Below are 15,214 nucleotides of genomic sequence, written 5' to 3'. Positions count from 1 at the left end.
GTCATTTTCCCGTCTTGGTAGCCGGCATCTTTTGTGAATGCCACTAAGCATCATACAATATCCGATGCCACACATAACTGGGATTTCTCAATTAAACTATTATAAGTTCCGATAAATTAATGTGCCTTAAGATAAAAGAGAACATAGATTGAAAAGAAGATAAAGCAAAAAAGAAAGAAGGCACATTGGAAATAGGAAAGAAAGAAGATTACGATAGTGCATCTCCCGAAAACAGTTGACCCTCTGAGACACAGACACCCCACCCTCGTTCCTCATATCGCAAACCACCGCCACCACAAGCCTCGCGAATTCACATTAAATTATTCTCAAACTCAAACTCAACTCGAATTCCCTCCCCCAAAGCGATGTCGTTCGAGGTGGAGGAGGAGGAGGCGTTCGAGCACACGCTCCTGGTCGTGCGCGAGGTCTCAGTCTACAAGATCCCGCCGCGCACCACCTCCGGCGGTTACAAGTGCGGCGAGTGGCTCCAGTCCGACAAGATCTGGTCCGGCCGGATCCGCGTCGTGTCGCGCCGCGACCGCTGCGAGATCCGCCTCGAGGATCCGAACTCCGGCGAGCTCTTCGCCGCGTGCTTCGTCTACCCCGGCCAGCGCGAAAACGCTGTGGAGCCGGTCCTCGACTCCTCGCGCTACTTCGTCCTCAAGATCGAGGACGGCCAAGGCAAGCACGCCTTCATCGGGTTAGGGTTCAATGAGAGGAACGAGGCGTTCGATTTCAACGTCGCGCTCTCCGATCACGAGAAGTACGTCCGGAGAGAGCACGAGAAGGAAGCCGGCGACTCCAACGCCGCCGAGGAGTCGCAGATCGACATTCACCCCGCCGTCAATCACCGGCTCAAGGTATGTCCGTCGCAATTTCCATTTCTACATTCTGCCTGCTGTTCTGATTCGGTAATTGAGCCGTAGTTCGCGAATTTTGATATTATTCTTGTTGTTATTATAATGAATCATGAACTACTTTGGATTAGTTAATTCTGAGATGAAAATATAAAGATATAATTATAAAGCAATTTTAATCACGCTGCGATACTATGTGGATCAACTAAAAGAAGTTGTTCTAATGTGGATTTATTATCACGGAGTTGTTCTAACATGGATCAACTAGCACTAGGTTGTTATAACGTGGATCAACTAGCACAAGGTTATGCTAAAGTGGAGATCAACTAGCACGAGGTTGTTCTGATATGGATCAACTAGAGGTTGTTCTGACATGGATCAACTAGAGGTTGTTCTGACATGGATCAACTAGCACGAGGTTGTTCTGACGTGAATCAACTAGCACGAGGTTGTGCTGACGTGGATAAACTAGCACGAGGTTGGGCTGACGTGGATCAACTAACACGAAGTTGTTTTGACGTGGATCAACTAGCACGAAGTTGTTCTAATGTGGATCAACTAGCACGAAGTTGTTCTAATGTGGATCAACTAGCATGAAGTTGTTCTAACGTGGATCAACTAGCATGAAGTTGTTCTAATGTGGATCAACTAACATGAAGTTATTCTAACGTGGATCAACTAACACAGAATTGTTTCATCGTAAATCAACTGACATGAAGTTGTTTTAGAGTAAACCAACTAACACAGAGTTGTTTTAACGTAAACCAACTGACACCGAGTTGTTTTAACGAAAACCAACTAACATGAAGTTGTTCTAACTTATTTAGTAGTTTTGAGCATAAGTCCCAGAAATGTGGAAATGTGTGTGTATTAAAAATACTTAGAAGGAAAAGTTTGTTGCTTTAAAGGTTCTACTATGTTCGAGCATCTTTACCAACAAGACAAGCTGAGACATAATTTTTGATTGGTCTACTTGTTGAGCTTGAGTGAATGATTTGATGTTGACATGTTGTGGTTAAGTGGATCACTGGGATGATGCTTGTGCTGTGCTTATAGTCTTTGGTATCTACTGTATGTTACTGTTGTTGTGATGGTGAATTACTATGAGAGCTGTTTCTAGGTGTGTTTCTGTTTCACAATTCTCCAATTTTTTTATGAATTTACTTTCTGTTCTCTTTACAGTGTTTTTCTTACCCTGTGGATCATGGCTTCTCCTGTGTTTGAGATGGTGTGTTTGTTGTTTGGCGTGCAGGAAGGGGAAACCATTAGGATTAATGTGAAGCACAAGGTATCTGGTGGAACTGGTATGCTTTCAGCTGCTGGCCTAACCGGTGGACATGCTGCAACACCTAAGCCAAAAACCGTGAGTCTTGCTCCCCCACCAAGTGGGGCAGGGAAAATCAGATCTCCTCTTCCACCCCCACCAAATGATCCTGTTGCTGCTCGGATTGCATCCACCGGTCGCCCTTCTGGTCCCAAAGGGACATATGAAAGTGTGAAGCACTCTACTGACTCTTTATCAGATCTTTCTCAACTACAGGTATGCTGGTCCTGATCGTTCTCTTGGCTGCTTTCTTTTCACATGTTATTTGTTTGTGTAATTGAAAATTTCAGGCCTTAATAGTCATTGCATGACCTGGCAGCATATCAGAAAAGAAATTTTTTCGTATCTGGAAATCATGATTTCTGAATTATAAATACCAGAAATAATGATTCTTTGGAATGATTAAAATGTGTTAGGTCAGTCATAATTGTTTTGTTTTTTGGGAATATTTATGTTTGTTACCTGGAAATGAATGGTTTTTATTGTATTAAATAAGTCAACAAAGATAGTGTGATATTTTTACCGCTATAATACTTTTCTTTCACCTGGGATTGTTAGATTTTCACCTACCGAAAACAATTTCACGGGAAACCTTTGTAAAAAAATTCCCATAAAACAATGTTTTCCAAAAATGTTATTTTTTAATTAATAAACGAAACATGGGAAGACTTCAGGTATCCGGGAAAGTAAAACCATTTCTTGTACCAAATGCCCCTTAGATTGTTTAAGGTTGTTTAGATGAAATCCAATTGTGGATATTATATGCTTTACCTATCTAATTTTAGTAGGATTAATTTGCTTAACTTTTTCATGACTGCATTCTTGATGTTGTATTCCAAATGGAAAGTTATCGTTCTTTTGTTTACAAGGTATGACCACATAAAGCTACAACTGTTCTTATGCTGATTTTAGTTATTCAGTCAAGACATAACAATAAAATAACAACTGCATTTATACTTGTTTACAAATTTTGGCAGATTTGTTCCTTGTTGTAGTTTTTTTATCCTGGTCATCAATCTAGATTCCTACATACAGTGACCATAATGATTTGAAAAACAAGTAATTTTCTCTGTTATATATTCATCAAGCGACTTTCTGGAGGATCCCTGTTTAACCATGGGTTTTTCTGTATGTGTTAAAATCCTGGACGTAGTCCAAAATATGAGTAACATAACATTCATAATTATTATTTGTTTGCATTTACAGAAGAATCTTCCCTCAACAAACACCTCAGGATCGACTACAGCTTCAGGATGGGCAGCTTTCTGATTATATATAATATATATGAGCATTTTAACAATGAGGCTTTTATTATTCTGATTTTTTTGGTTCTTTATTTTGAGAAAAGAAACAGTGGAACAACATGCAGAAAGAGGTGTGTCGTAAGTAAAGGTAGCAAAACATACCAAAGTAATTCGATCTCTCGAGAAATATCCTGGAAATATTTATGTTTTTTTGTCTGTAATAACAGTTTTCTCATATCCCTATAAAAAGAATTACCCCAATTTCCTGCCCCCGAAACGAACTTCCTTTGATTGAGGTGCGCTTATGAGTTTATGTTCATGTATCATCAACCGAATACAATTGCTTTACATAGGTATATATGAAATTATAATTATGTTGCTTATAATAATTATAATTACAAAATGCCAATATCCATTTTAACAGCTGCGGTTATACCATCAGTTTAGTTATTCATGTATTACCCTTTTTGTCCTTAAATTAATGAAATTATGTAAGTAAAAGTATTAAATATTTATTAATTTAATTCTTACATTGATATATTTTACTATCGGCCAGGAATTAATTTAAAGGATTTTTCAACAGCTGAGAGACTATTTAGTATGATTTTCAACACTCGAGGGATTATTTATATAATTAATTTATTTTATAGTTTAGGGTAGTATTTTAGGGATGAAATTTGATGCTTTATTCGTTACACTTGTGCAACAGGAAACAACTTGGTGCTCATGTGGCTCTACTTGAATGAGTGCTCAAAATTCCAAAATTGGGGAACTCGGCATAATATTTTTTGTGGTTATAAATTTGCATATAGAATCTGTTGTTTTAAATTTTTTATTTAGTAAAGTGTTTTTTTTTCCTAAATAATTATTTTTAACTTTCTTTTATAAGTGTTTTCTAAATTTCTTTTCATTGCTTAATCAAGGGGTGAATGGGCAAACCAATAAAGTCTCTCATCACATAGGAAACAAGTTATGCCTTATTAATTTATTATGTTTTTAATCAAAGATTGATTTTTTTTTTCTCTTTCTATATTTGTCTCTCGTTGTCCTGCGTCTCTTATCCTCATTCTTCACGATAAATTCACGACCCTGTCACCTTTCCTCTTTCACCCGTAGGTAACAAACAACAACAAACGCTACCTCAATAACATGACTACTATTTCATATATGAGGATGATGATTGGTTGTAGAGGGTTTTGCAAAAGGTTTTCGCAGTGGGTCAACGGTGGACTTTCTGAAAACTTTGCGATAGAAGGGGCAACCCTTTCAAGTTTCCTATGGTGGGAGAGGATTTTTCACTATTTGATTTATTAGGTTTTAAATAAACCGCCTCCAGATCCAACCACCATCCAGTCCCCCCTCTGTCGACACACTCCAACCACCATTGATCTCCAACTGCCACCAAAAATTTAATCATGAATCCAATCACCACTAGATCCGACCACCATGCTGGAGAAGATGCTCACATAATGAAAAAATGAAGTCAAAATATGAAGTTGTGGCATGTTGTAACGGTATATGAGTTTATTATGTCAGTCTTAGTTTAGATGTTAGGGATAGGTTTAGGATGAGCTAAGCTATTCTAACTAATTTTTGGCTAAGAGTTTCTACAAAAGCTCTAAATAACATAGAGTAAATTATGTTTAACAATAAAAATTTAGTTTACTTTGATATAATTGATTACGGTGCAATGTAATTCATTATAATTAATATTTAATTTTTATTATGTTTAAAATGTTTTGATATAGTCAATTACAATATAAATTAATTGATTAAATGAGTTTCTAGAAAAATCAAAAGTAATATAATGTTATTAATTTCGTTACATAAGTGTTAATGAAGATTTATTGTAAAGTTACTAAATTTGCTGGATCAAGTTCTTTAAAATGGTAAGATATATTTTCTTAAAACAAACCATGTTACTAATGTAATCAATTACAAAATGTTTGTAAATGATTATACAAGCAACAAGAGTATAATTTAGAAACAAGTTTTATTTTCATTGATTACATGATGATGTAACAAATTAAATAATTTAAAGTTTGCTTTTAGATAGTAATAAGATTAAAGTAATCCATTATGTGATCACATTAACCAATTACATTATTACTAAAAAATTTCTATATAAATTCAAGACACCTCATTATTTAATGAGGGTAAGAAAGAGATTAGAAGAGTTTGAAAAATGAAATATGAGTTTCTAAAAGAGAGAAAGCAAGTTTTAAAGAGAGAAACTATATGTGAACAAATATTTTGTGAAAAAGAGAGGATTTTTCAAAAATCAATTCAAAACTTTCTTAATCCAAAAGATAATCAAGAAGTGTTCAAGATTATGGGAGAAAGTGTTCCAATCCTAATTTTTGTTGTTTTAGTGATCTTTCTTGTAGGGTTTTGTGTTTCAAGATAGTATTTCTTGAGTGTACAAGCTAGAGAAGGGGTTATCTAGTTAATGGAATAACAAAGGATTCTTGTAGGGGCTAAGGGTCTAGGTTGATCAACTATCCTTATTATAATCACATTTTGCCTATAGTGAAAATCCTATGATTTAGGTTGATCAAAGAAGACTGGATGTAGTACTTTGTGAAAAGTATACCAATGTAAATATTTGTACAAATCCCTCTATTTCCTTCTCATTATATTGGTTGAAAATTAATTCTTGCACGTGTTCTTGAATGTTGATTTGAATAAATTGGGTTATTGATCTTTGTGCTTAATGATTTTCTAAAGATCAAGAAACCATATATTAAACTTAAATTCAAAGTAATTTTCTAAAATCATATTAAAAAGGGTTAACAATTTTTAACTATACTTAAAATTTAATTAAATTATATTTTTAGTTTCTTTATTTTTTGGTTTATCTATTTTAAAATAGACATTTAGTATCATATTTTTTAAAATATGAAATTTTTGTCCTATCATTAATTTGATAAAAGAAAAGAAAAGAAACAAATTCAACCGTAGATCTAAATAAAATCATATCATATAGTCTAAAATAGGTTTCCCATGGTAGGAGACATAAGGTAGTCTCCCACCTTAGCTAGCGTTGGAAGAGAGGGAAAGTGAGAAAACTATGACTTTGTGAATAGGGATGACAATGGGGCCTTGTGGGGCCAGGTAGTAGTATACTCATCCTTGTCCTACAAGATAAAAATTCTTCCTGTACCCGCCTCATATCCATGCGAGTATCCGTTAAGAGGATATTCATGAACTTTTTAAATATTCGTGGGTACCGATGGATATCCATAGATAATTATGATTTGTTTTAAGAAGTTAAAAAAAATCATATTACAAATAATTTTAAGTTTGTATTTGATGTCATTGAAATGTTAAAAATAAAAAAATTAATGTTGACTTTTAAACTTGCATTTAACGTTAATTCTGTTGATATTAAAAATAATAAAAAAAAATACAAGATAATTAATAACTTAAAATACATCAATCTCATAATTTAAGAAATTTTATTAAATGGATACTTGCGGATATGGATATTATCATATCTGTCCCTGCCCCATTTATAAACGGGTAGAAAAATACCTATACTCATTACCTATAAGTATCCATTTAAATTACTTATTTATTATCTGTAGCGAATTTTATCTACAGATACCCGCACGGATATTTTTGTCATCCCTATTTGTAAATGTAAACCATTGTGCGAATGCAGTGATGAAAAAGAGGATTTATGAATAAAGTGATGAGGCAATTACAATTTAATAATATGAAATATACTACATTAACCAATTAATGTCATGGACACAATTGTTTGTTGAGACGATTATGTTTGAGAGCAACACCGTTCTCCATCGGAAACAAGAGTATGTTAAACAAACAACACGGCAAACACAACACACCCTGCTCCATGTACAATTCACGTTTATTCTCTCTTGAAAAATTCAAAAAAACAGTGACTCTGCACAATAAATAAATAAATAAATATATATATATATAAAAGGAATTACTCATGAAAATATTAGTAATTATGAGAAATGGAAATAATGAACGTAGATATTTAAATCGTATTTGAATGGTTAATATTAAATGGATTGCCAGTATAACTTTTGTTGTTACTTGAAGAACCAAATAAATGATGCGGGCTTTACAAAGCTACTATTTACTGCACACCAAAAAGGGGCCTCTCTACCTGCTTGTTCCTTTTCAGTATAAAAAATTGAACTAAGAACTCAAAATGGGCGCTACAGGCATGTCCTTCTCACCTGTATCCCACAAAAACTAAATATCAGTACAAAAAATAAACCGTGACAGCACAAGGAAGCATGCTTCAGAGTTCAGACTATATAATGAAAATTCCATCAACTTAAATGACCACCACTGTGCAGTCGGCATTGAAAATACTAATGTTGATGCGTCTGGTTTCAGAATTGATACTCTGGTTTCAGAACCCAATAAGATCCATTCGATCCTTTATGCAGAGTCGCAATTTCCTTTAACAGATTCTTGAACAGGGCAAGATCTTTTGAGGGAATACGGTCCTTGAAATGCTGAACTATGCTGGCTGAATCGGAGCTGCCACCTCGCTGTTGTATAAAAGTACAGATTTTCCGAATCAATACTTCAGGTTGTAATCCAGATGAAGTTTCAGCAGCCCTAGAAGATCTAACATCCATAGATCTTGCTTGACTACTGGAACTTGACAACTGATGTTCAACCCCAGCAGCAATGGCTTTCTCTTGGTTACCTCGAATTTGAGCCAATAGTTCAGCTGAAGATAATGCTTTACCAGCAGATGCCCCAGCAGCAATTCCATTAAACTTGTTAGTTCCATTGCTGCTGGGTAATTCATCAGATCCTTTGCAATTATTTACCAACTGGGGATTCACAGTTGAACCAAACTTCCGCCGAACAGATGATGGTGCACCAGCAGCTCCTGACCTTCCTGTCCATGTTGGAACAGATATGCTCTCATGGCTTCGGAGCATTCGTGACTGACGTAAAGCTTCAGCAGCTCTTTGTGCAACCTGGGATGCTTGCTCCTCAAGTCTCATCTTTTCCTCATCATGGGCATCCATGATCAAATCGTGGTTCATGGCACTCTAGCATCATAGAACAAGTTTGTCACAAATGTAACGGGAAGGTGGAAAAAGGAATTACTAGAAGGTAAAAAGCATCACTATCACTGGAAACACACCCATATGGCAATATCACATTCCAATGTGAAGCTCTAAGCATGGTAAGGGTACCTTGTAATTCTTGTACAAATTAACATACGCTGTATGCTTGCCTTTTTTATAATTATTAATTATTGAATATTTACTCAGGCAACAGAGCACAGATTTCCTATAATTAGTCAAATAAACGTAATGTATGCATGATGAATTTTATGTAAGCAGAAACACTCAAACACACAGGCGAAACTTACATGTATCCCATTGGCATCAAAAAGGCTTTTCAGTATATCTGTTTCGTCATCAACCCCATTACTATGTTCAACCTTCACTTTCCCCTTTCCCCTTGAAGATCCTCTCTCTGATTTGTCATCATTACCAACTGCAACATCTTCACAATTCAGTTCAGCATTTTGGCTACGTTTATACTTATCCTTATTTTCTTTATGTGTTCCAATGATATTTACTTCTTCAGATATTTGACCGAAAATATTTGATGTTTCAGTTGACCCAGTTTCTCCGTCCACATTAAGTGTGAAAAGATCTTTCATATCCCGGGCTTTAAAGAACCTTTTCTGCTGTGGGTTCTTCAATACCTTATTGGTAAGAAAATGTTTGTAAATCTGACGGTGATACACTTTCTCCTCTATAGTTCCACGTGTGATCAACCTATACACTGTTACATCCCGCTTCTGACCAATACGCCAAGCTCGCTCTCTAGCCTGTTAAAAGAAACAATGATCTTCTAAATAACATATTAGGATTTAAATTTGAAACCAGATCATTATCCTCCATGATAATGAAAATTGAAACAATGTCACAAACAAACATGATATTCGACACATACATTAATAAATAATTTACTCCAAAAATTATTAGTTTGTTTAGACTGATGATTAAGGATGGGAATGGAATACTAGGATGATAAAAGAATCCATTATATGCTACCCCCTTTCCATACCCCTCAATTCCTCATTTTTCTACCCCATATTATTTCAATTCACTCACCTTAAAATATCTAAACGCAACTTTCGTTGTCTTTATATGATTTATAACCAACTGGCTAAGTAAACATGGTGGAAGGGAAGTGGTCACATTTCAACAATTTCAAGAACAAAAGGATGTATTCAGTACAAACTTACCTGCATATCAGTTGAAGGATTCCAGTCAGGGTCAAAGATGATCACCCTATCTGCACCTGTAAGATTCGTCCCCAAACCCCCAACTTTCGTTGTTAAAATGAAAATAAATATTTCACTTGAGTCATTAAATTCATCTATTAAAGCCATTCTCTGTTTTACAGGAGTGAGACCATCCATTCTCCGATAAATGTGACCAGATGTTGTCAAAAAATTCTCAAAAATATCAAGCATTTGTTGGGTTTGAGTAAAAAGGAGAACACGGTGACCCTGTTCCTTCCAAACATTAAGCACTTGAGCTACAACTTTCATTTTCCCACTACGTACTGGATTTCCGTAATCTGGATCCGTGAAGGCATGATCCCTTTCAAGTAGATCAGGGTGGTTGCAGATCTTGCGCATCACATCAATTCCATAAAGAGAATTCCTGTGTCCATCCAATATTTGCTCCACATCAGTGCTAGCTAAAAATGCTCTATAAGCAGATACTTGCTCTGATGTAAGGCTGCAAAATAGAACATGCTCAGTTTTCTTTGGAAGTTGGGCATTCACATCAGCCTTCATGCGTCGGAGAAGATAAGGCATGATCAAATCACGCAGTACCACGGCACACCTAAAAATTTGACGAAATTATATTGTCATGTTGATATTATTTGACATTGGAGGCTTACCTTCAAAGCTGACTAACCCAACACACCTAGATGAAATATGACAACAATCTAATTAAAAATATTCATCAACAGGCTTCTTTTTCTTCATTCTCCTACTACATCTTAAGGATCAGGATGGGTGAATCTGTTGTAACTTGTGATTAATACAATATAAATAATTTTATGTTTGAAGGATTACAGTTTACAAATTCCTTAAGAAATATTTCCAGATTCTGGACAAAAAATATCAATGTTTTAACCATGTATTGACCAAATTAAGATATCGTATGAAACACTATTTCTAAACAAGAAATACTTTTGGTATGAATTTTAGAATTGTGTTTCTCCACTTCATTAAACCTTGGTCAACTTACAAGGGATAATAAAGATGATATGAGAACAACTAACCACCTTTTCAAATGGTGTATTTTAGTAGACCCATAAGTCTATCAGAATGTGTAATTTATCCCTTCTGGCAGTGTTATTATGGAATTCAATAGTTGCGGAGGTATATTGAAACAATTGAAAAGTTGATGGAAGAAATTTTTCTACAATTTTGTTAGAAATTATAAAGGGAATTATGGTGAGTGTTTTACTTTGGAAATTAGGATAACTTTTTTCTTTTATTTTTTATGCAGGGGTGTGTGCTACAATGAAATTTTTTAGGCTAATAGCAAATTCAGTGAAGTTGATGATTGGTTTAAAAGGTTAAATCAAATACATGGTTTCTATATTTACCCTTTCCCCCAACAAAAAAGGGAATATTAACCAACCTGTATGCTGTAGATACTTGTAATGGGGAAGCATTTGCATATCCACCAACTGCTATAGGAACTGCAAATTCAGCTTCAAATACAGGCAAAACACCCAATTTTCCAGGAAAAACAAAATCAAACAATGACCACAGTTCTGTCAGTTTGTTCTGAATAGGTGAACCAGTCATTATGATGCGGTGTACAGTCTGTAGCTGTTTGCAAACTAGGGTAACTTCAGCATTTGGATTCCTTATTTTATGCCCTTCATCAAGAACTGCATAACCCCATTCAATGTCAAGCAACTGGTCCCCCAATACTCTGAGCTGCTCATAAGTGGTGATAAGTAATCCAGATTCTGATCTCATGACACAATTTATCAGGGATTCCCATTTTCTTGTACTTCTAGATGGCACATTTCTCTCACAATCATTGTCACTTGAACTATTGCTTTCAGAGTCTGTTTCTTCAGATTTAGCTCGCTTCTTTCTTGGAGCAGAATCTTGAGCAGAATCATGTAAAAGCTCTACATGGAATTTTGGATACCACCTTTTAGCTTCCCTTTTCCATTGTCGCAAGAGTGTAACAGGACAGACAATAATGCTGGGTTTGTACATGCCACTAAAATGCAATGCACCAAGAAATGATAAGATCTGGACAGTTTTACCAAGTCCCATCTCATCGCCAATAATTCCACCAGCTCTTTGGCAATGCAATTCCCACAGCCACTGAACACCAACCTTTTGATAGTCAAAGAGACCTTCAAATATGTTATCAGGGATTTTCAGTCCACCTTCTAATGTTACATAAGAAGATTCATGATCATCAAGTTCAACATCTTGTTCTTCTAAATTTTCACAACTGGAAGTATCCAAGTAACCATTTGCGTTTTCTACAAAAAATTCAATAAATTGAATATGATGTTATGATCATAAACAAAAGTGTATACAATACTATTGCAAAAAAGAAAAATCTAGAGGAGTGAAATGAAGTGGAACCAGATCACATAACATTCCCTCACATCAACAGATGGCCAACGCACATTTTATTTTATCAAAATCACCTTTCATAATCTTTGGGAATATTGATCTAGGAAAATAAATTGAATGTACAGGTCAGTGAGTCATCAAGTATAAAGTATCAATGCATAATTACCTATTGACATACACTCTTACTCCACAAAATTTCAAATTTAAAAACTGGCATTTTCAAATTGCATGAAACAAACACATATAACACTAAAAACAAAGAATCAGCATAAAAGAAGACACATCACCATTTGCATACATCAAATGCTGATAACAAATAAAATTTATTACAGAAGATATTCATGTTAAAATTTTTAAAATATAACCAAATGCAACTAGTTTGAGTGGTTCCATGTTGGCTCTCTAACAAAGACAAGTTATATGAAGTTTATAAGTACATATCACAATCTTTTTCATCTCCTCTTAAGAATTCAAATATACCGTGAGGCCTGCAACTTCAATATAGATAGTAAACTTAATGGAGTTATAGGAACAATGATTGACTCTGTTTTTCATATTCTTTTTTTTACCTTTCTCCTGTTGTCCAGGTAAAAATAAGAAATTGACCCACTTTTTCTATGAGAACATTATATTTTAAACATACCACTTTCTTCCAGATGTGTATCCTCACAAGAAACACGCTTGGTCCACTTCCTACCAGGCAGAGGCCGCCTCTTTTTCTTTTTTGAATCTTTATTTAGCTCCACCTCTTTGTCTACAGGTTTGGAAGGTATTAGTGGTTTTCTGAGCCTGCGAAAAGGAAAAGTGGGTGCATCAAGCTTCGGTGCAGCTTCAGGCTCAAGCAGCTTGGTGGTTGGGCGCGATCTTGCTGCCTCATACATGGATCTGGCAGCTCTTTCAACACTGGCAGAAGCAAGATCACTGGCATTTTCTTCCTCAGCTGCATTATGACTAGTTGATGTTTCAGGTTGTTGAAAGCGGCGCTCAAAGCCCTTTAGCTTGTGAAAAGGGGTTAAAATTCCTTTTCTGACCAGTTCATCCCTTTCCTAAACCATAAGTAGTAGAAAATGAGTTCTTCTATTTCTACGTCCACCAATTATATCCTTAAAACTTGGCAGACTCTTGGCACTTGATAACATGAAAAATAATATTTATAATATAAATGTCATTTAGAACAAGAAACAAGTAACAAACTAAGACAAAAAAAACTGTAATTATTAACAAGCAAAACTCACTGTTTCGACAAAGCCTGCAGAGGCTGCATCCAGAACAGCATCAAAATCAACATCATCACCAAACGTTACTTTCTTTTGCCGCTTTCCCGTGCTTTTTTTCGACTTTTTATCTTCTTTAACCTTCCTCTTTGATTTCCGTTCTTCCCTAACTATACTCAGTATCAATTCTTCATTCTGAGCGCTTACGGAAGCATTATCCTCTGACAAATTCAAAAGCTCTTTCTCCAATTGAGCTTTTGTCTTCTTCAGGCTCCTCAATCTATCGGCAGCAAGAACACGCTGAAGATTAGAATCACCGGAAGAATCACCCTCGGCATTCCCTCGCCCCAAGCCTTCCTCACCAACATCATTACACTCTGCATTATTTTCAACACTACTCAACTCTTCAACAGTGGAGGCAACAGCGTCAATTTCAAATTGGATAGCTCTCAACTTCTGATGAAGTTCAGCTTTAGCAGTAAACGATGGATCAACATTTTCAGGTAAATCAGAACGTTCTTCCTTGGCGCTACCTTCGGCTTCAGTAACGGCCACTGAATCATTCCTAGCCTACAAATTGAAATCCTCTACGGTCAAATCTCAAGGTTTTGTTTCAACTTTTAAGTAAACAAACGCCACTATGCTTATGAATCTCATCACCGAGTTCCGAATTAAAGTTCAACGTAAATTTCGTAAAACTCGAACCAAAATATGAGAAGAGGCGGAAAGTGATTATACCTTTTCCAAAACGTGGCGTTCAATGTCTTCGGGATTGGCAGACTTTACGCCCAGAGTAGAGAGCAAAATTCGATCCTCTTCTTCCTCCATCGAATTGATTGTCAAAGCATTAGCGACTTGCGGCGGAAGTGAAAACCTAGCCGCCGGAACGGAAAACGATGATCGTTTTCAGCGCGAGTGAACGGCATTTAATGCATGTTTGACGATTTGGATGCAAATGAAAGAAACTTGTTCTTCGATTTTCCGTTTCTCAGAGAGGAGTGGGTGTCACCGTCGTTTGGGTTTTGTCATACTTGGGGGATGCCACGTCTTAAACGCTGGAATGAGTCGTCGTCGTCGTCTTGCTTCCTGCGCAAGATTAAACTTGTGTCGTTTAATCACAAACACTAAACCCTCTCTTCTTAATCAAAATAGACTTCTTTTTTTTTCTTTCTTTTTTTTAATTTTTGACAAAGGCTGATAAATTTTTTTTTTTGGATATTCCTTGGAAAATCTTTTTTAGCACAAAAAAATGAGTTCTTCAACAGACTAAAGGTATAATTATTTCGTAACTCCACCACTACTCTCATGGTGTGTTTAGATGAGAAATTTATATAGGATAATTCATTTATTTGAAGAATTTCAAATTTCTTGAGGTGAAATGTTTTGTTTGGATGAGGAATTTACAAAGAATTTGAAATCCAAGCATTTGTGAAATTTTTTAAAATAGTAGAATTTCAAATTCTTCCAAAAATAGGAGAATTTGAAATTCCTCATATTTATTTTTCTTATTTCACCTATATATTTTATCTTACCTCTTCATTCTTTTAATTATTGGATATTCAAAAATATTTTTAACATTATTAAATATTATCTTATATTAATTTTTAAAATTATTAAATATTATCTAATATTAATTTTTAAAATTATTAAATATTTAAAAAAGGATTAATATTTATTTTTATAAAATTTAATTTAAAAATCTCAACATATAAATATATTTTTAAAATCATTTTTACTATGATGGAATCAAATTACCATATTCAACCTAACAATTTAAAATTTAAGAAATTTGAATTGACTCATCCAAACAAAATATTTTAAGAATGGTAGAAATTGAAATCAAAGTAATTCAAATACCAAGAATTTAAAATTTTTTGAATTTGTAAAATTCTTCATCCAAACACACTATCAGTGTTTATGAT

General features: G+C 35.0%; 2 protein-coding genes across 2 annotated transcripts; one reads left to right on the top strand and one right to left on the bottom strand.

Annotated features, from left to right (window-relative positions):
- On the top strand, window positions 1-3,702 carry ABCI18 (non-intrinsic ABC protein 4). Its single transcript, XM_020354661.3, has 3 exons — window positions 1-860; window positions 2,110-2,397; window positions 3,388-3,702. The coding sequence occupies exons 1-3, from the start codon at window positions 366-368 to the stop codon at window positions 3,448-3,450; spliced, it is 846 nt and encodes a 281-aa protein (XP_020210250.1). The 5' UTR covers window positions 1-365; the 3' UTR covers window positions 3,451-3,702.
- Window positions 3,703-7,433: 3,731 nt separating this feature from the next.
- Window positions 7,434-14,412, bottom strand: CHR8 (chromatin remodeling 8). Its single transcript, XM_020378302.3, has 7 exons — window positions 14,031-14,412; window positions 13,314-13,862; window positions 12,722-13,124; window positions 11,111-11,981; window positions 9,691-10,300; window positions 8,803-9,270; window positions 7,434-8,476 (listed from the first exon to the last, which is right to left on the bottom strand). Exons 1-7 carry the CDS (start codon window positions 14,118-14,120, stop codon window positions 7,799-7,801), a joined length of 3,669 nt encoding a protein of 1,222 aa, XP_020233891.1. The 5' UTR covers window positions 14,121-14,412; the 3' UTR covers window positions 7,434-7,798.
- Window positions 14,413-15,214: the final 802 nt, after the last annotated feature.

Source organism: Cajanus cajan, chromosome 7 (genome assembly GCF_000230855.2).
Source record: "Cajanus cajan strain Asha chromosome 7, NIPB_CcT2T_4, whole genome shotgun sequence".
Classification (NCBI taxonomy): Eukaryota; Viridiplantae; Streptophyta; class Magnoliopsida; order Fabales; family Fabaceae; genus Cajanus; species Cajanus cajan.
The sequence above is the reverse complement of the archived record's forward strand: the minus strand, read 5'-3'. Positions and strand labels throughout refer to the sequence as shown.